The sequence below is a fragment of the Rhinoraja longicauda genome, chromosome 17, assembly GCF_053455715.1.
Source record: "Rhinoraja longicauda isolate Sanriku21f chromosome 17, sRhiLon1.1, whole genome shotgun sequence".
NCBI classification, from domain to species: Eukaryota; Metazoa; Chordata; class Chondrichthyes; order Rajiformes; family Arhynchobatidae; genus Rhinoraja; species Rhinoraja longicauda.
This window is the reverse complement of record NC_135969.1, coordinates 14,496,274-14,517,599: the sequence shown is the minus strand read 5'-3', so window position 1 is coordinate 14,517,599 and position 21,326 is coordinate 14,496,274. Positions and strand designations below refer to the sequence as shown.

The 21,326-nt window shown below is 46.8% G+C and overlaps 1 protein-coding gene across 1 annotated transcript in view; it reads right to left on the bottom strand.

The window, feature by feature from the left end:
- The window catches only part of mst1rb (macrophage stimulating 1 receptor b), an 89,428-nt gene that overhangs the window by 47,495 nt on the left and 20,607 nt on the right, over positions 1-21,326 (bottom strand). The window contains exons 2-4 of the mRNA XM_078414684.1: positions 12,806-12,973; positions 3,012-3,128; positions 855-1,025 (exon numbers count right to left, since the gene is read on the bottom strand). Coding sequence (XP_078270810.1) covers positions 855-1,025; positions 3,012-3,128; positions 12,806-12,973 — 456 coding nt within the window. The remainder of the gene's footprint in view (positions 1-854; positions 1,026-3,011; positions 3,129-12,805; positions 12,974-21,326) is intronic.

Below are 21,326 nucleotides of genomic sequence, written 5' to 3'. Positions count from 1 at the left end.
GAGGCCGTGACCGATATTGGTCCGGCAAAACGGATAACCCAGAAAGGCTCTGGAACCAAGGTCGGTGATGGGCCAGAGAGTCGATGGTGGGCCTTTGCTTGAATGTATTTCCTCATTACCAGTTGCTCTCCACTGTCACTCTTTCAGGCATTAACGGTATTTTAAAACTCGATTCAATATCTGCAGTGTTGCTTCCAGCACTTTGTTAAAGAGGCTTTGCTTCATGTTTGGGACATTTGCAAGCTCTGCAAGACTGAGTGGCATCAACTGGGCAGCACGGTGGAGCAGTGGTAGAGTTGCTGCCTTACAGCGCCAGAGACCCGGGTTCCATCCTGACCACGCGTGCTGTCTGTACGGAGTTTGTACGTTCTCCCTGTGACCATGTGGGTTTTCTCCGGGTGCTCCAGTTTCCTCCCACACTCCAAAGACGTGCAGGTTTGTAGGTTAATTGGTTTCTGTAAATTGCCCCGAGTGTGTAGGATAGAATTAGTGTAAGGGTGATCGTTTGTCGGCGTGGACCTGATGGGCCGAAGGGCCTGTTTCCATGCTGTATCTCTAAACTAAACTAAACTAATTAAACCAGTCAAGGTCAACAAAGATCTTCATAGATATATCATGGAGTCGTACAGATCAGAACCAGAAACAGGAGTCACTCCAGTATTTTGCATCTATCTTCCCTCTGTACCTGTCCAAATGTCTTTTAAATATTCTTATAGTTCCTGCCTCAACCACCTCCTCTGGCAGCTCGTTCCTTATACCCACTGCCCTTTGTGCAAAGGTTTATCATCAGATAAATGTGCCGATCTATGAATAGGAAGGGGAAAAAAAAATGTTGCACACATCTCGAATCCTACCTCAACAACAGCAGGCGAGCAAGTGTCTGGGACCCACGTGTGTTGGCATTCCTCCTCCCAAGTGCATTTTCCATTGCACCAACCACACTTCATGAAGGACGGTGCCATCTGGCACTTATAGCAGGTCAGGAAGTGATGACATCCCGGCCCATTGATGGGTACCTGGGTCACCTGCAATTCAAAAGGACAAAGCCTATGTCGGAGGGAGCGGGGAAAGTCACAAGCCATAAGATCATAGAGTCATAGAGTCATACAGGTCCATTGGCTCAACTTACCCTCACTGACCAACATGTCCTATCTACACAAGTCCCACTTGCCTGAGTTTGGTCCATATCCCTCTAAACCTGTCCTATCCATGTACCTGTCTAAATGATTCTTAGACGGTGTGATAGTACCTGCCCCAACTACCTCCTTCAGAAGTTCATTCCATACACCCGCCACGTTTTGTGTGAAAAAGTTACCCCTCAGGGTTCCTATTAAATCTTTCCTCCCTCACCTTAAGCCGATGTCCTCTGGGTCTTGATTCCCCAACTCTGGGCAAGAGACTCTGTGCATTTACCCGATCTATTCCATTCACAAATTTGTGCACTTCCATTAGATCAAAACATGGTGGCAGGATCAGGCCATGCCGCCTATCGAGTCTGCTCCACCATCCAAATTGTTGTGCCGTTGTGGCAAGTTCCCCTCGGTCGCCTCGGTAGGGGTCGAGCTGTCTGTCCGTGGGAGGGGCATGGGGGAAGAGAGAGGATGTTTTTTTTGCCTTCCATCACAGTGAGGGGGTGTTTGGAGTCACTGTGATGGATGTTTGTGTTGGGGTTGTGTGTCTTGTGTTCTTTTTTTTGTTGCCCTGTGACTGCTGGCAAATGAATTTCGTTCGGTATCGAATGACAATAAAGCTATTCTATATTCTGTATTCTGTAGAGAGCACCAGAGTGCAGGATCAAACGTGGGTCTCTAGCACTGTGAGGCAGGCAGCAGCTCTACCCGCTGCGCCACCGCGTTGCTTATGAAGTGATTCGAGAATGAATCCAGAATACTCGAGATTTAATTCATGAAATTAATTTCTCAGAAGGTACGAAAGTAAAACAGATGAACCAAAAGAGAACAAACTTCAAGTAATTTTTCAGATAACAACTGAAATAAAAAATTATAGTTTCTTCAAAGAAATTCCTTTGACATAATTAACCTTGTACAGTTTGTTAAACCCAGTGTCATGGGTTTGGAAATGAGAGGTTAAAATCATAGAATTGTTATGCCAAGGAACGGCATCAATGGCAAAAAGGGCGGCACGGTGGCGCAGCGGGTAGAGCTACTCCTGACAAAGGGTGCTGTCTGTGCGGAGTCTGTACGTCCTCCCCATGACCTGCGTGCATTTTCTCCGAGATCTGCGGTTTCCTCCCACACTCGATAGATGTACAGGTTTGTAGGTTAATTGTAGGTTAATTTGTAGGTTAATTTGTAGGCGGCACGGTGGGGCAGCGGGAGAGTTCCTGCCTTACAGCGAATGCAGCGCCAGAGACTCAGGTTCGATCCTGACTACGGGCGCCGTCTGTACGGAGTTTGTACGTTCTCCCCGTGACCTGCGTGGGTTTTCTCCGAGATCTTCGGTTTCCTCCCACACCCCAAAGACATACAGGTATGTAGGTTAATTGGCTGAGCAAATGTAAAAAAAATTGTCCCTCGTGTGTGTAGGATAGTGTTAATGTGCGGGGATCGCTAGGCGGCGCGGACCCGGTGGGCCGAAGGGCCTGTTTCCGCGCTGTATCTCTAAATCTAAATTGGCTTGGTCTAAATGTAAAATTGTCCCTAGCGTGTGTAGGGTAGTGTTAATGTGTGGGGATCGCTGGTCGCTGCTGACTCGGTGGGCCGAAGGGCCTGTTTCCACGCTGTATCTCTAAACTTAACTAACGAGTTGGATAAAAGTTGGTATCACTCTGTGTAAATTTGTATAACTCATATACTCAAGTATAACATGCTGTATAACTCTAAGACTCTATGAGGGAAAAAATTATTCAGCCCATTAAGTCTGTGACAATAGCTAACATGGCCATCCCCTCAGCCTCATTCACCCAGTGCTTTCCCAACATCGTACTTTATTGCAGTAAGGGGCTCAATTTATAGTGCCCATGGTTTTCTGCTCTCTTCCCCAGTTCCTACCTGTCTTCCGGTTACAAACAGCACGGAGTCATTCAGTTGGTTGACCTTTCGGGAAACGGGATCGGATTCGCTCAGGCTGAAGTTTGCATGTGGATAAAAGGACCTTTGAACAATCACCTGGAAAGAAGGAGGAATCTGATGACATTTGAGGGGGAATCCATCTGCTCTGAACATAGTAATTCAACAACGTACCTACACATTTTGTTTCCATGATCAAAACACCCAAAAGAACAACATGCAATGTCTGAACACATTCACTATTTTAGGCTACTTTAGACCGTCCATTTTTAGACAGGATTCACAACAGACTAGTTTTGGATGGAATGCACAATAAGGGGCAGCACAGTGGCTCAGTGGCAGAGTTGCTGCCTAGAGCGCCAGAGATCCAGGTTCGATCCTGACTACGGGAGCTGTCTGTATGGAGGATGTACATTCTCCCTGTGACCGCGTGGGTTTTCTCCACATCCCAGACATGCAGGTTTGTAGGTTAATCGGATTCTGTAACGTGTCCCTAACGTGTAAGATAGAACTAATGCACGGATGATCGCTGGTCAGCGCAGACTCGATGGGCCGAGGAGCCTGTTTCCACACTGGATCTCTAAACTAGAATAAACGCTGTTCTCCTTTTCACGCATGTTAGACACATTCTAAAGTCTGAAAGTTATATCAGAACACAATAGTATTGGTGTTGGTTTATTACTGTCACGTGAACTGAGATACAGTGAAAACTATTATATAACTATTTTACAAATTAAAATAGTTGCACAATGATATTAGTGGCTTTGCCCCAATGTAAGATAATTATAGTTTAAAGCTCGAGTCATAATGGCAGGAAACAGGCCCTTTCTGCCCAACTTGTCCATGGCAACCAAGTTGCCTACTTGAGCTACACCTTACTTGCCTGCACTTGGACCACATCGCTCCAAACCTTTCCTATCTGTGCTCCTGTCTAAATGTCTTTGAAAAGTTGTTCATTGTACCTGCCTTCCATGACTTTCTCTGGCAGCTCATTCCATGGGCGAAAAAAGGACGAGATTCTGCATTTTTTAGATTTAGGATACAGCGCGGAAACAGGCCCTTCGGCCCACCGAGTCCGCGCCGCCCAGCGATCCCCGCACATTAACACTATCCTACACACACTAGGGACAATTTTTACATTTTACCCAACCAATTAACCTACAAAGCCTGTACGTCTTTGGAGTGTGGGAGGAAACCGAAGATCTAGGAGAAAACCCACGCAGGTCACGGGGAGAACGTACAAACTCCGTACAGACAGCGCCCATAGTCAGGATCGAACCTGAGTCTCCGGCGCTGCATTCACTGTAAGGCAGCAACTCTACTGCTGCGCCACCGTGCCACCCATATGCTTGGTGCATATGGAGTCGTAGAGGATGGAAACAGGCCCTTCAACCAAACTGGCCCAAGCCAACCAAGATGCCCCATCTACACCAGTCCCGCTTGCCTGCATTTGACCCATATCCCTCTAAGCAAATGCTATCCATGTACATATGCCCAAAGGTTTTTTTTAACATTGTGATAGTACCTGCCTTAACTACTTCCTCCGGCAGCTCGTTCCATATACCTACCACCCTTTATGAAATAAAGTTGTCCCTCAGGTTCTGATTAAATCTTCCCCCAAGGCCCCCCCCCCCCCCCCACTTTAAACCTATGACCTCTAGGTCTGCATTCCCCTACTCTGAGAGAAAGACTCTACATTTAACCTATCTATTCCTCTCATCATCTGATACACATCTATAAGATCATCCTTCATCCTCCTGCAAGGACTAGAGTCCTAGCCTGCTCAACCTGTCCTGATAATTCAGAGCCTCCAGTCCTGGCAACATCCTTGTGAATCTTCTCTGCACCCTTTCCAGCTTAAACATCCTTGTGAATCTTCTCTGCACATATTCCAACTTTCCACTCCCTCCCATAGAGGGAGATAGGAAACACAAGGGTTAACAAGCAAGATTTTAGGGTTGGTAATCTCCATATTACTCCCAGTGCCATGTACTAGTGAGGGCAGAATATGCCAGAAGCAGAATATGCCAGGTGTATTCATGGCTGAGGAGCTGGAGTAGGGGCAGGGATTTTGAGTTCTTGGATCGTTGGGATCTTTTCAGCCATGACTGAATGGTAGAGTAGACCCAATGGTCATAAGGTCATGCGATAGGAGTAGAATTAGGCCATTCGGCCCATCAAGTCTATTCCACCGTTCAATCCTGGCTGATCTATCTCTCCTGACCCCATTCTCCTGTCTTCTCCCCATAACCACTGACACCTGTACTAATCAAGAATCTATCTATCTCTGCCTTTAAAATATCCACTGACGGCCTCCACAGCCTTCTGTGGCAAAGAATTCCACAGATTCACCACCCTCTGACTAAAGAAATTTCTCCTCATCTCCTTCCTAAAAGAATGTCCTTTAATTCTGAGGCTATGACCTCTAGCCTTAGACTCTCCCACTAGTGGAAACATCCTCTCCACATCTACTCTATCCAAGCCTTTCACTATTCTGCATTTTTCAACGAGGTCCCCCACTCATTCTTCTAAACTCCAGCACGTACAGGCCCAGCGCCGGCAAATGCTCATCATAGGTTAACCTACTCAGACCTGGGATCATTGTTGTAAACCTCCTCTGGACCCTCTCCAGAGCCAGCACATCCGTCCTCAGATATGGTGCCCAAAATTGCTCACAATATAACATCACGATGGGCCGAATGGTCTAATTCTGCTCCGATGACTTATGAACTTATAACCTCAGCAAAGGAGGAATGCAAAGGGACAGGAAGGCCCTGCAGAGAGTAGTGCGTTTGGCAGAACGCACCATGGGAACTACACTCGTCCCCCTGCAGGACCTATACATCAGGAGGTGTAGATCAAGAGCAAGCAAGATTATGAGGGACCCCTGCCACCCCAGCAACGAACTGTTCCAGATGCTACGGTCAGGCAAACACCTCCGCTGTCACGCTGTGAAAACAGAGAGGATGAGACGGAGTTTCTTCCCACAGGCCATCAGGACTGTTAACTATTATAACTCCAGGGACTAAATTTTCTTTTCTGTATTAATTTTAATTTATATGCTGTAATTGTAATTTTTTTTGCACAATCCGCAGGCATTGCCACTTTCATTTCACTGCACGTCGTGTATGTGTATGTGACAAATAAACTTGACTTGACTTGACTTTAGTCCAGGTTAACAAAATAAGGCCGATTGGTAATGGGAGAAATTAACAATGTGCAGCATGCAGTTTTGCTAGGCAACTCAACCACTGAGCAGTTGGCAAAAGCTGGGGATGAAGAGGCTACCTGGGTTACACAGGACATAGAACAATGCAGCGTTAGAACAGACACTTCGCCCCACTGTGCCCACTCAAATCAATTACAAAACAATGGTGCTCATACAACCACAGTTACACCGGAGAGCTAATTTGTGGACAGATTTCTGCTCAGTGCAAAACATTGGATAGTAATTGTGGAGAATTACATTTATCATATCATATCATATATATACAGCCGGAAACAGGCCTTTTCGGCCCTCCAAGTCCGTGCCGCCCAGCGATCCCCACACATTAACACTATCCTACACCCACTAGGGACAATTTTTTACATTTACCCAGCCAATTAACCTACATACCTGTACGTCTTTGGAGTGTGGGAGGAAACCGAAGATCTCGGAGAAAACCCATGCAGGTCACGGGGAGAACGTACAAACTCCTTACAGTGCAGCACCCGTAGTAATTTACCCTCATATTTATTGAGATACTGCCATTGTAAATGGTTTTGCCTTAGAATTTCTGAATTATATTGTGGAGAACTTTAGAGCCAGCATGCAGGAAGCCCAACAAGCAACAGTGATAACAGGTATCAGCAGATCCCTTTGCCAAGGTGCAACTTCATTGAACTCCTTCTCTGGGGCCGCCTCTGCTGATGTCTCACTGCTGATATAAAGTCTTCACCAGGAGAGGAGGAATGGGTGGCGTTTCAGGTCGAGGCCCTTGTTCAGACTGAGAATCAGGGGAGAGGGAGTAGAGATAGAGAAGGGTAAGGTGTGACAATGAGACATCAAAGCAGATGGTGAGTAGATGTTCATTGTTAGCTGAGAGGAAGGTGACAACGCGGCCTACAACCACTAATACTTAATCAGGAAGACAGTAGAACGAGTCGGAGAACTAGGATGGGGGAGGGGCAAAGAGAGAGGGAAAGCAAGCTGCCCCAGCAAAATATCAGGTGCTGTTCCTCCAATTTGCATTGGGCCTCACTGACAATGGAGGGGGCCCAGGACAGAAAGGTCAGTAAGAGAATGGGAGGGGGAGTTAAAGTGTTTAGTCAATTGGAAGATCACGTAGGCCTGGGCGGACTGAATGGAGGTGTTCAGTGAAACTATGGCAGGCTCGGCATCTGCAGCTCCTTCTTACACATAAAGTCTTCACCTGTTCATTCAATCCAACAGGACCAAACTGACCGGCCCATCAAATCCTTGCCTGGTGCTTCCCAAGAGAATTCCTATCCCGCAGACAGGAAACACTTACATGACGTGCCACATCCGTGCTTACAGCCATCCCAAAGGGACAAGTGGACAAGCCAAACGTTTGAATAGAAACGTGGAAGCAAGTCGGCCCGGGGGACTCAGCTTGCTTCCCGTCATTGTTTGAATCCCTTTCACCTTGGTTTCCCATGAACTAACCTCCAGTTGGTGTTTACACTCTTTACGCCTGACCTCCAAGCCTAACAGCATCTGCACCCTCCCGCGGTCCCCTTATCTTGTTTTGCAATTGCCCGCATCGTTGTCCTACGCTGCCAGTCAGTTAAACAGGTTGAATCTTTACTCTGCCAAGCCCATCTCCAATTACTTATCGCCATGCCCAGCAGCTCACGGTTAACCACCTACACCAGCCCTGCGGCCGCTTCATTGGTTCCGCTGAAATTTTCCAGTTCTTTTCCAACAGGGACACATATTAATGGACTTTCATTCTGCAGTGCACACCAACGTCTCAAAATAGCACCGAATGACATTGGATATGTTGTTCAAATGGCAGTAAATAGAGAGCAAACCCTTCAATTCCTCGTTTGATTGAATTGGTTGAAAGACACAGCGAGGAAACAGGCCCTTCGGCCCACCGAGTCCATGCTGACCATCGATTCCCCCATTCCACTAGTTCTACGTTATCCCACTTTCACATCCACTCCCTACGCACGGGGGGGGGGGGGGGGGGGGAAATCAACCTACAAAACTTGCCCGTCTTTGGGATGTGGGAGGAAAGCAGAGCGCCTGGAGGAAACCCACGCGGTCAGAGGGAGAATGTACAAATTCTACTCAAACAGCACCCGAGGTCAGGATGGAATCTGTGTCTCTGACATTGCAGAAGCAGACGTTCTAGTGCTGTGCCACTGTGCTGCCCATATCAGACGACCAGAAGTCAAAATAATTCCATTGTTTTCCAGTTACTGATTTCCAAAAGAAAAAGGTACCTCAACCAATCTTTGCACAGTAGGAAAGGCATTGTAGTAGAATCTCCAAACAGGTAGTGTTCTGGCAAAGATCAACCTTTTCGAAAAGAAAACCTATTTGCAATGAAGCAGGCTGACCAGACCATAATCACCTCTCTGTTCTCCTAATTCACATACAGAAAAATAATCTAACCAATTGGGTGCAAAATGTTTTGCTTCGTGTTGTGAATATCAGTCACTTTCCTTCTTCAAAGTTAAGCTTGGACCGCATGCCCTATATTTTAATACGTCTCTTTCATAGTTACTTGACCAAAAATCCAATAGGTTTCAGGAAAATAATCTCCAGTGTACAAAAACCACATTCCCTCAGACCAGTTTTTTTTGGCAACACTGCTCCATTAATTGATTCCAATTGTGAACAGATGCAAAACCACAGCACCAGAATAGAACAGCCATTGACGTGTAGTCTTTTAGACTTTAGAGATACAGCGTGGAAACAGGCCCTTTGGTCTACCAAGTCCGTGTCCACCAGCGTACACCAGCGCTCTTCTACACACTAGGGACAATTTACAATTTTACCAAAGCCAATTAACCTACAAGCCTGTAAATCTTTGGAGTGTGGGAGGAAACCGGAGCACCCGGAGAAACCCCATGTGTTCACAGGGAGAACGTACAAACTCCATTTTCAGGCAACACCAATAGTCAGGATCGAACCCGGGTCTCTAGCGCTGTAAGGCAGCAACTCTACCGCTGCACCACTGTGTTGCCTTAGGTGTGACTTAAGTGCCCACGCATCACTGGATCATAAAAAATGGGAAGAGTAAGTCACACGGCCCATTGAACTTGCTCTGTCATTCAACAAGGTGACAACCGATCTGCTTTGGCCTCCACTTTGCTCACTGTTACCCATAACTCCCTAATCCATGAATCCGTCTCCGCTTACAAATACTCAGTGAATCAGTCGACACAGCTCTTTGGGGATGGCACAATGGCACAGCTGCTGCCTCACAGCCCTGGCAATCCACGTACCATCCTGACCTCCCCTGCTGTCTGACGGAGTACACCCTACAAACACATGGGATTCCTCCAGCCACTGAGTGTTCTCCCACAAGTCCAGACAAGTGAGTTAGTAAGTTTATTGACGAATGTAAATTGGTCCTAAAGAGAAGGTGAATGCTAAAATACGGATGGTGTTTAGTTTGGTTTAGAGATACAGCATGGAAACAGGCCCTTCAGCCCATCGAGTACCTGCTGACCGTCGATCTCCCGTTCCCACTAGTTCTATGTTATCTCAATTTTGCAGCCACTCTCCACACATTATCGGAGCAATATCACAGAGGCCAATTAACCTACAAACCCACCCATCCTTTGAGATGTGGGAGGAAACCAGAGCACCAGGACGAAGCCCACGCGGTCACAGAGAGAACGTTCAAACTCCATACTGACAGCACCCGGGGTTAGGGTCGAATCCGGGACACTGACACTGTGAGGTGGCAGCTCTACCAGCTGCATCACTGTGCCGCCAAAATTGATGAGAATGTGGAGCCATGGGAGAATTCAGAGCAAGACCAGACCTAGTCTGAAGATCTGGTCTGCGTTTGGCCCATACCCCTCTAAACCTGTCCTATCCATGTACATATCCGGCTGGCTTTTAAATGTCATTATAGTACCAATGAGGAGTGACTCTATCTCAAGAATCTGCTTTGAGGATCAGTAGATCGCATAAACTGCTCAACTCCATAAGAACTCAGTCCATGCTGTGCCTCTCGTTCCACTGAAATTCTTTGACAGACCAGTACAGCACCAGAACGGGCCTTCCGGCCTATGATGTTGAATCGAACATGACGCCAAATTGAACTAATCTCTACTGCCTGCCCATGATCCATATTCCCACCATTCCCTGCATATTCAGATGCCTACCTAACAGCTTCTCAAACATCACTATCATAACTGTTTCCACCACCACCCTTGGCAGCATGTTCCAAGCAACTAACACACTCTAAAAATAAACCGCGAGCAGCTCTTTTACTCCCTCTCGGCTTAAAGCAATGCTCTCCAGTATTCGACGATTCCACCCTGGGATAATGAGTCTGAAGAAGTCTCGACCCGAAACGTCGCCCATTCCTTCTCTCCTGAGATGCTGCCTGACCTGCTGAGTTACTCCAGCATTTTGTGAATAAATACCTTCGATTTGTACCAGCATCTGCAGTTATGTTCTTATACTACCCTGGGATAATGGATCCACCGTCTACCCTTTCTAGGCCTCTCATAATTTTATAAACTTCCATAAGTTTATATGTAGAGGGCTCTACAGGAGTGAGGGCAAAGCTTGATGAGTATAGACGTTGGGGTGTTATGTTACAGTTGTACAATGCATTTGGAGCACTGTGTTCGGTTTTGATTACCCTGCTATTGTTAAGCTGGAACGAGTGCAGAGATAATTTACGAGGATGTTGTCAGAACTCTAGTGTCTGAGCTATAAGGAGTGGTCGGGCAGGCTAGGACTTTATTCCTTGGAGCACTGGAGGATGAGGGGTGATGTCATAGAGGGGTATAAGATCATGAGGGGAATAGATAGGTTAAATGCACAGAGTCCCTTACCCAGTGTAGGGGAATCAAGAGCCAGGGGACATAGGTTTACAGTGAGAGGAGAAAGATTTCATAGGAAAGTTGTCCATTGCCCACACAGTTCCCCATTCAGGGGAAACTTTTCCACACAGTGAATGGTAGATAAATGGAATGAACTGGCAGAGGAGGTAATTGAGGCTGGTGCTATCACAACATTTAAAAGACACTTGGTCAGGTACATGGATCGGAAAGGTTTAGAGGGATATAGGCCACATGCAGGCAGGTGGGAATAGTGTAGATAGGACATCTTGGTTGGTGCGGGGAAGTAGGGCCGAAGGGCCTGTTTCCATCCTGTAAGAGTCCATGATTATAGATCTCCCCTTAGCTCTGATGCTCCAGGGTAAACAATCCACCTTTGTCACCTCTCCTAGCTAATACCTTCCAAGTGGTATGTTTAATGTTGTTACAGTGGTAAATATTCAATACAGGCAGATCAGATCACCAAGGGGCTGAATTACTCACACACACATACACGCGCACACACACACATACCCGCGCACACACACACATACCCGCGCACACACACACATACCCGCGCACACACACACATACCCGCGCACACACACACATACGCGCGCACACACACACACATACCCGCGCACACACACACACATACCCGCGCACACACACACATACCCGCGCACACACACACACACATACCCGTGCACACACACACATACCCGCGCACACACACACATACCCGCGCACACACACACACACATACCCGCGCACACACACACATACGCGTGCGCACACACATACGCACACACACACACACTCATACGCTGGCACACACACACATACGCGCGCACACATACACGCGCACACACACACACAGACGCACACACACAAATTTAAAAAGCTCGCCTTGGAAATACAACTGCAGCAGAAGGTGCTGATTTCCTTTGTTAAATAGTTTTCACAGAATAGCTAAGGGGAGATCTATAATCATGGAATCGTACAGCTGTATCTCTAAACTAAACTAAAGTAAACATAACGAAATATCTCTATGCCTTTGTGTGTGTACGGTTTAACTGCAGATCAGAGAAAAGGATAGCAACAAGCAAGAGTGTCCTGTGTTTGGAACTGATTGTACTCCAAGCAAAACAAAAATAAATCTTCCACACTGAGGGCACTATCTCAAAGTCTCATCGCAATCTTCTATACAGGCCTTGCCCCCAAGCCATCATCTCCTCACAATGTCAAAACTTTCCACATCATCTCAGTAATAATATGGGTACTGTTACGCTGTGGGACTAGAAATCAGAGGGTGAGATCCCACAACATCAAGTGCTAAAATTAATTGAATTAGTTGGCTAGCTCGACAAAAATAACCACAAAACTCAAGTGTTTTATTAAAGACTTGCATTTCAGTAGCATTTCAGGAGATAAGGGATATCTTTAGTCAGAGGGTGGTGAATTTGGGGAATTCATTACCACTGACGGGTGGATATTTTTAAAGCGGAGATTAACAGGTTCTTGATTAGTAAGGGTGTCAGGGGTTGTGGGGAGAAGGCAGGAGAATGGGATTGCGAGGGAAAGAAAGACCAGCCATGACTGAATGACGGAGTAGACTTGATGGGCCGATTGGCCTAATTCTGCTCCTAATTCTATTCCTCGCATGGATTTGTGCACAATGATATCCTTTCAGTCTGCTTGATGCCTCAACCAGTAACAAACACTAACAAAGAGTTGTGTGTCTGCTAAACAGCTTTTACCTGTAAAATCCTCCCGTCTGATGTTCCAAGATGAGCGACAGTGGAATTTTCAATCAGGGTTACATAGATGGACGTCAACATGGTATCATCGAGTTCACCATCAAATCGATCCAAGCGGATAAAAGCATGCCAGATCCTGGTCGGTTTGTTCACACAGTCGCCCCCATCCTGGAAGGAAAAGAAGGAGCAACTTCAGATCTTGTACTGCTGGGAACAGGGAGAGGATACTTCAATGTGGGCCGAAGGGCAGGAGGAGGAAAGCCAATGCTTCACAATGAGTCGCAGAGAGATCCAGCATAGAATCAAAACCGATAGCCCGGCATGACGGGGCGGGACAGTGGTGCAGCGGTAGAGTTGCTGTTTCACAACGCCAGGGACCCAGTTTCGATCCTGACTATGGGTGCTGTCTGTACAGAGTTTGTCCGGGTGGGTTTTCTCCGGGTGCTCCGTTTCCTCCCACACTCCAAAGAACTACAGATTTGTAGGTGAATTAGCTTTGGTAAAATTGGAAATTGTCCCTAGTGTGTAGGGTAGTGCCAGTGTGTTGCTGGTCAGTGCGGACCCGGTCTATCTTTAAAGTCAAGAGTCTAAAGTCCACATCAGCCATCAACCGTCCATTTAAACCACTCCCATATTAATCCCACTAATCATGAGGGAATTAAAATTCATTGAGGGGCAGCAGAAAGATAGATCTCGGGAGCGGAAGATTTTGAAGGAAGAAAAGGCAATGCGCAGTGATTTTCAGGCTACATTTTCAAAAATTGGTGTCACGTTGTAAGCAATGAGGTTTAGTTTCAATTAGAGATACAGCATTGAAACCGGCCGCTCTGCCCACCAAGTCCATGCTGACCATCAATCACCTGTTCACACTAGTTCTCTGTTATCCTAGTTTCTCATCCACTCCCGACAAATTAGAAGCAATTTTACCGAGGCCATTTAGCCAACAAACCTGCACATCTTTGGGATGTGGGAGGAAACGGGAGCATACAGAGGAAACCCGCGCGGTCACAGGGGGAACGTGCAAACTCCACACAGAAGGTTCCGGATCGAACCCGTGTCTCCAGCATTGTGAGGCAGCGGCTCTAACAGCTGTCTAATTATTTCTTCAGTATCACTGGCATTAGTTGAAAGAAACTTGGCTGATGCACTGAGAAGGATAAAAAGACACAATCCTGGCACAAACACAGAGGACTGGAAAGCCTTTTGTGAAGCACAACTATCAAGAGTATTTACTTGTCACATGCACCGGATATGAACCGGATCAATGACATTCTCACTTACTGCAGCTTCACAAACTACCAACCCACCCACTCCCTCTTTACGTCCATGTGATTCACGTGATCTTAGCCTCAGCTCCACATCCCCAACTTTTCCTAATAACCCTCAAAACTCCATTGTGCACCAAAATTCCGAATAGGAGGAGGCACGGTGGCACAGCGGTAGAGTTGCTGCCTTACAGCGCCAGTGACACTGGTTGGATCCTGACTACGGGCGCTGTCTGTAGGGAGTTTGTACATCCTCTCTGGTTTCCTCCCACATTCCATAGACGTACGGGTTCGTACGTTAATTGGTTTTGGTAAAAACTTTAAGTTGTCCCTCCTGTGTAGGATCGTGCTAGTGTACGAGGTGGTTGCTGATCGGTGCAGATTCGGTGACCCGATGGGCCTGTCCCCACTCTGTATCTGTAAACTATACTAAAGGATGATTTTTGATTTCTCTAAAAACAATAAAAAATTAAAATCACTGGGAGATGAGCGACGAGTAAGTGGGATTTGAATTCCTATTTTCTGGATCATTAGTCCATGTTTCAGATTACCCCGAACATCACCCCCGATGCCACTAGATCGGTACGTACACCACCAGGCCAGTTGATATTGTTTGTGTGGCTCTGCAATGCAGAGTAAATGTATGCAGCCAGCGTGCTAGTGCTTCAAACACTGCAGTGAGACACGGAGGTCAGATGGATGCTGGATTCAACCCACAGTACGAGCTGAGTTAGTAGACCTCGTTACGGCCATGGTATTGGCTGCAATTAGGGGCGGCACAGTTGCGCAGCAGGTTCAGCCTCTGCCTCACAGCTGCCACCAGAGACCCAGGTTCGATTCTGACCTCGGGTGCTGGCTGTGTGGAGCATGCAAGGTCTCCCTGTGACCCCGTGGGTTTTCTCCAGGTGCTTCTGTCTCCTCCCACATTCCAAAGACTGGGTGTCAGGGGTTATGGGTAGAAGGTAGGAGAATGGGGTTGAGAGGGAAAGATAAATCAGCCATGATTGAATGGCGGAGTAGACTTGACGGGCCGAATGGCCTAATTCTGCTCCTACAACTTATGAATGTGTCATAAAGGTTTGTAGATTAATTGGTAGATTAACTGTAAATTGTCCCTAATGTGCAGGATGAGAAAGTGGGATAACAAGGTGATCAATGGTCGGCATAGACTCAAAAGGTCGAAGGGCCTGTTTCCACGCTGTATCTTTACACTAAACTAGCCTCACCGGCCTGGGATACACAGATGCCTTCAGACACTGGATAGAACAGTGAAATACTTCTGACTAAAATGGAACAGCAAGTAAGTACATTTCTACAAAAGTCCGTTTTAAAAACCATCGATGTTAGTGAATCTGACCACATCCTACACCAGAGACTTGAGCACAATAATCCTGGCTGGCCCTCCTGCAACATACTGAGGGAAAAAGAGTACTGACTTCACAAACTTTTGAGTGAGATATTAAACCAATATGTCTCTATCAGTGACGTTTTGTTCACATGGTCCTACAACAGGTCCCATGACACTACACTGAAAAGCCTGACATCCTGCTCACTATCTACATAGCCAAAGGCATACATCGCAGAAACTCTAGGCAGCACAGTAGTGCAACGGTAGAGTTGCTGCCTTACAGCCCCCAAGATTCGGGTTCGATCCTGACTACGGGTGTTGACCGTACAGAGGTTACACGTTCCCTCTGTGACTGCATGGGTTTTCTCTGGGCGCCTAAGACTTACAGGTTTGCAGTTTGATTCTACAAATTAACCCTGGTGTGTAGCCTGTGAAACTGCGATAACACAGAATTAGTGTATGGGTGATCGTTGGTCATTGCGGATTCAGTGGGCCCAGAGGCCTGTTTCCACACTATATCTCTGAACTAAACGAAATCAGAGGGTCAGGCAGCACCTGAGGAGGAAACGGACAGGCAACATTTTGGGTCCGGACCCTTCAGTCTGAAGTGGGGTCCCATCATTACACCGAACCTTCATCCAAGATGGCACCCAAGCCAGGCGACTCTTTGTGCTAATCACAGAAGTGGATCTGCAATCACGCATTACAACCGCTCCATTCATTTTATTTGTACACTGTGGACGGCTCGATTGTGATCCGCTGACTGGTTAGCTAGCGCACAACATAAGCTTTTCACTGTACCTCAGTACGCGTGACCATAAACTAAACTCAAAATTCAAAAAGATCACTAGCGAGTCGGAGGAAGGGTCCCAGCCCAAAACATCAGCTGCCCACAGAGGTTGCCTGACCCACTGAGTTCCTCCAGCAGTTCCTTGTATCTCCACCACCCTCCTGATTCAACAACGCCCTCTGGGTGAAAACACTCTCAGCTGAGCATGAGTTTGCAACACCCAATGAATTAATGAATTGAATGACCTTTATTGTCATTCAAAATGAATTGAACGAAAATCATTTGCCACGCAGCCACAACAATACAGAGTAAAAGACACAAGACACACAATTTTAACACAAACATCCATCACAGTGACTCCTCCAGACACCCCTTCACTGTGATGAAAGGCAAAAAAAATTCTTCTCTCTTCCGCCATGCTTCTCCCACGGACAGATAGTTCGACTTCTGCCAAGTTGACCGACTCGCGCAGCCCCCGCAAGGAGATGGAAGGCCCCACGGCCGAGCCGTACCGGGCGATGAAAAGTCCCACGGCCGAGCCGCGCTGGGCGACGGAAAGTCCCGCGGCCGAGCCGCGCCGACAATGAAAAGTCACGCGGCCGAGCCGCGCCGGGCGCTGGAAGGCCCCGCGGCCGAGCCGCGCCGGGCGCTGGAAGGCCCCGCGGCCGAGCCGCGCCGGGCGCTGGAAGGCCCCGCGGCCGAGCCACGCCTCGAGGAAGGGATTTAAAAAATAAAAAATAAAAAATGTCCCCCCCCCCCCCCCACATATACACAGCTAAAAATAAATTACTACACACATCTAACACTAACACATAGACAAAAAATAAAAAGGACAAACAGACTGCCAGCGAGCCGCAGCCGCACGGCTGCGCAGCCATCTTGGAATCATGGGATCAAACACCATGCACCTGGAGAAGTTCACAAACATCTCTTCATTACCAATTCCAGCACACGCTTGCCAGCTTTCCATTAACAACTACCAAAGCATTTTATATATTAAAGCCAATTATGTTCTGCTCGATTTCCCCCTTCACCATCACGCCTTTCCACCCAACTCACCATCACTTCAATCAGCTATCTTCACACTATAGAGGTACAGCGTGGAAACAGGCCCTTCACCCCACCAAGTCCATGCTGGCCAGCGATGATCCCTTACATTAACACTATCCCACACACTAGAGACAATTTACAATTTTACCAAAGCCAATTAACTTACAAACCTGTACGACTTTGGAGCGTGGAAAGGAAACGGAGCACCCATGCGGTCACAGAGAGAACGTACAAACCCCGTACAGACAGCACCCATAGTCAGCAGAGAACCCGGGTCTCTGGCGCTGTAAGGCACCAACTCTACTGCTGCACCACCATGCCGCACTCTTGTATGTGGGCTCTGCTGACTATTTCTGTACACTGCTAATCGAGGATGTGCTTGGATATGGGAACACTATACTGGACTAAATGCATGAAAAATAATCTCACTGTGCGTTTGCACATGTGACAATAAAAGCACCACGGAACCATTGTCGTTCCATTGCAGTAATTCTCTCATGTATCCCCCAGAGATATGCCTCTCCATGCAGTCTCACCCTTACCGGCCTGACACAACAACCTTCATTGGTTCATGCACTCGGATGGCCAGATCCCCCTTGTGCCTCAGTTTTGCAACCTCTCACTCTATAAATAATACGCGCTTCTTGCTGTGTACGTGACTCCAGTTTCCATGGGCAAGCAGTCCTTGGCACTGTTGCGTAGGTGTGAGGTTGGGGAGTGGACTTTGAAAGATTTTTTTTTTTAAAGAGATACAGCATGGAATCAGGCCCTTAAACTCACCGAGCCCATGCCGACCATTGATCACCCATTCACACTAGTTCTGAGTTATCCCACTCTCTCAGCCACTCCTTACACACAATTTTACAGAGGCCAATTAACCTACAAAGACACACGTCTGTGGCACGTGGGGGGGGGGGGGGGAAACGGAGCCCCTGGGTGGAAACCCAAGCGATCACAGGGAGAACGAACAATCTCCACACAAACAGTACCCGAGGTTAGGATCGAACCCAGGTCTCGGGTGCTGAGATGGCAGTGCTACCACTGTGCTGCCTGTGTAAAGATGCAATAGATTTCAGAGAATTGATTCCGCACACTTAAATGCTTTTATTCTTGCATTATTCCTCGCTTTTTCCCCCTTAAGAAAAATGGGATTAGTTCCTATTGTCTGAAGTGGATGATTGATGCAGGTGATGCAGCTGGTAGAGTTGCTGACTCACACAGCTCAACTCTGGTGACCTGGGTTCGATCCTGACTCAGGGTGCGGTCTTGAGTGGAGTATGCGTGTTCTTTCTTGACTGAAGAACCTGGAGTAACTCAGCGGGACAGGCAGCATCTCATTCGTTGTTCTAAATCTCTCTACATCATCGTCTATATTTCTCGTTTCCCTTTCCTGTGATTTTCAGTCAGAAGAAGGGTCTCGACACAAAACATCATCCATTCCTTCTCTCCAGAGATGCTGCCTGTCCCGCTGAGTTACTCCAGCGTATTGTGTCTATCTTCGGTTTAAACCAGCATCTGCAGTTCCTTCCGACACATTCTTTCTTGACTGTGTTAGTCTCCTCCGAAGACTCCAGTTTCATCGCACATTCCAAAGATGCACGAATCATGGGCCGATTAGCCACTGCTAATTGCCTGTGGTCCCTGGTGTGTGGTTGTGTGGTAGGATCTGGGTGTGTTAGTGGAATGTGGGTCGAACAAAACTGGGCTTAGTTTTTAGGATTAGTGCCAATCGATGCTTGGTGGTTGGCATGACTTAAGGGCCCTAAGTATGGAACGTCTGCTCCAAATTACAGTGGGAAATATTTATTGCTGTTCACCCTTAGCCTCCACTAGATTAAGTGATTAGTACAAAGTACTAAACCAAATAGATGAAGCAGAAAGAATAAACATGTTTTAATGGTTTATAGAAACACAAGACAACAGGTTTACCACACACTTCACAACATTTCCAAACCTCCATATGCTTGTAATTTTGCGTGGACAAAAGCAAGAATTTCATCAGTGGGCAAAACAGAGGGTTGGACGTCAGTCTAAGGAAGTACAAGACTACCAAACAGAAACAGATTCTTCAGCCCATTAAGACGTGCCAACCAAAAAGCATCATTGGCACTAACCCTGGACTGTGTGAGTGCTGCCGAGCGTGTGTTGGTGAGCATGCATGTCGGTGTGTGTGCCTGTGTGTTTACAAGTGTGTGTTGGTGAGCAGGCGTGTCGGTGTGTGTGCCTGTGTGTTTACAAGCGTGTGTTAGTGAGCAGGCGTGTCGGTGTGTGTGCCTGTGTGTTTACAAGCGTGTGTTAGTGAACAGGCATGTCGGTGTGTGTGCCTGTGTGTTTACAAGCGTGTGTTAGTGAGCAGGCATGTCGGTGTGTGTGCCTGTGTGTTTACAAGCGTGTGTTGGTGAGCAGGCATGCCGGTGTGTGTGCATGTGTGTTTACAAGTTTGGGTTGGTGAGCAGGCGTGTCAGTGTGTGCCTGTGTGTTTACAAGTGTGTGTTGGTGAGCAGGCTTGTCGGTGTGTGTGCGTGTGTTTACAAGTTTGGGTCGGTGAGCAGGCGTGTCAGTGTGCGTGTGCGTGTGTTAATGAGCATGTGTTGGCGAGCAAGCATGTCGCTGTGTGCATGAGTGTGTGCATTGGTATGTGTTTATTTTATTATTATTGTAGAAGTTGGTGAGGGTTGTTGGGCACGTGCTGAACTCCCTAGGCCTCCTGAGGAAGAGGAGGCATTGGTGTGCGCCCTTGGCCATAGCTTCGATGTGGCCGTTCCGGGGCAAATTGTGGTCGATATTTATTCCGAAGAATTTGAAGCTTTTAATCATCTCAACTTTGGCACCAGCAATGCATGCACTTTTATATTTGTGTGCGCTTGTGTGCATTGGTGTGAGTGCGTGTGTTGGTGCATGTGAACATGTGCATGTGTTGGTGTGTTGGTGTGTTGGTGTGCTGATGGGCCCGTTGGAGTGCGTGTCAGTTTGCCTGTTGGTGTTTGAGTTGTGTGCGTGCGTATATATATATATACATATATATATATATATATATATATGTATATATACACATTTACGCATTCAATATTATGTCAGCTCCCTTCTTGTTTATCATCAAAGTAAAACCAACCAGCAACTAAACTTACTAAATTTTCAGAACCCCAGCGACCTGATATCTCACTGGAGAAACATTCTTTGTAAATAATGTAATAACTTCCAAATGCATCAGGCCAGAACATTCCTGGATTGAACAAACAGTGTCCCAGTAAGGAGATCCTTGGATAAAGCCATCCAACTACACAGCTGTCCAGCTGGAATGGTGCTCCACTTGCCTGGGCTCTGCAATCTAGAATTCCCTCTCTAAACATCTCTCTCTCTCTCTCTCTCTCTCTCTCAAGAATTAAACCAACGCTGTGATCAGACATTTTTGGCCATTTGTGTCATCGTTTCCTCTTGTAGCTCAGTATTAAATTGTGCGCAGTAATGCCCATGTGAAACATCTTGCCGATATTTTATTACAACAAAAGGACAGTAAAAATTGTTACTGCAGTGCAATGTCAGGCATGAATGGGACTCAATAAAGATTGCACACAAAGCTAGTGTCCAACAAAAACATTTTTTCGATTTGATTGGTTAAAGCTGGTTCAACAAGAGTATCAGATGCAGCCTACAAGAATTTTTTATATTCTTCCACAGGCCTCATTCATACTTTTCATGTTCATATGTTCTAGTAAAGTATGAAAAGTATAAATGAGGCCTGTGGAAGAATATAAAAAAATCTTGTAGGCTGCTTCTGATACTCTTGTTGACCCAGTAACCAATCAAATCGAAAAAATGTTTTTGTTGGTCACTAGCTTTGTGTGCAATCTTTATAGTGTCCCGTTCATGCCTGAGATTGCACTGTAATTTTTACTGTCCTTTTGTCGTAATAAAATACCGGCAAGGTGCTTCACATGGGCATTACTGTGCACAATTTAATACTGAGCTACAAGAGGAAATGTTGACACAAGTGGCCAAAAATGTCTGATCACATTGAATGGTGGTGCTGGCTCGAAGGGCCGAATGGCCTACTCCTGCACCTATTGT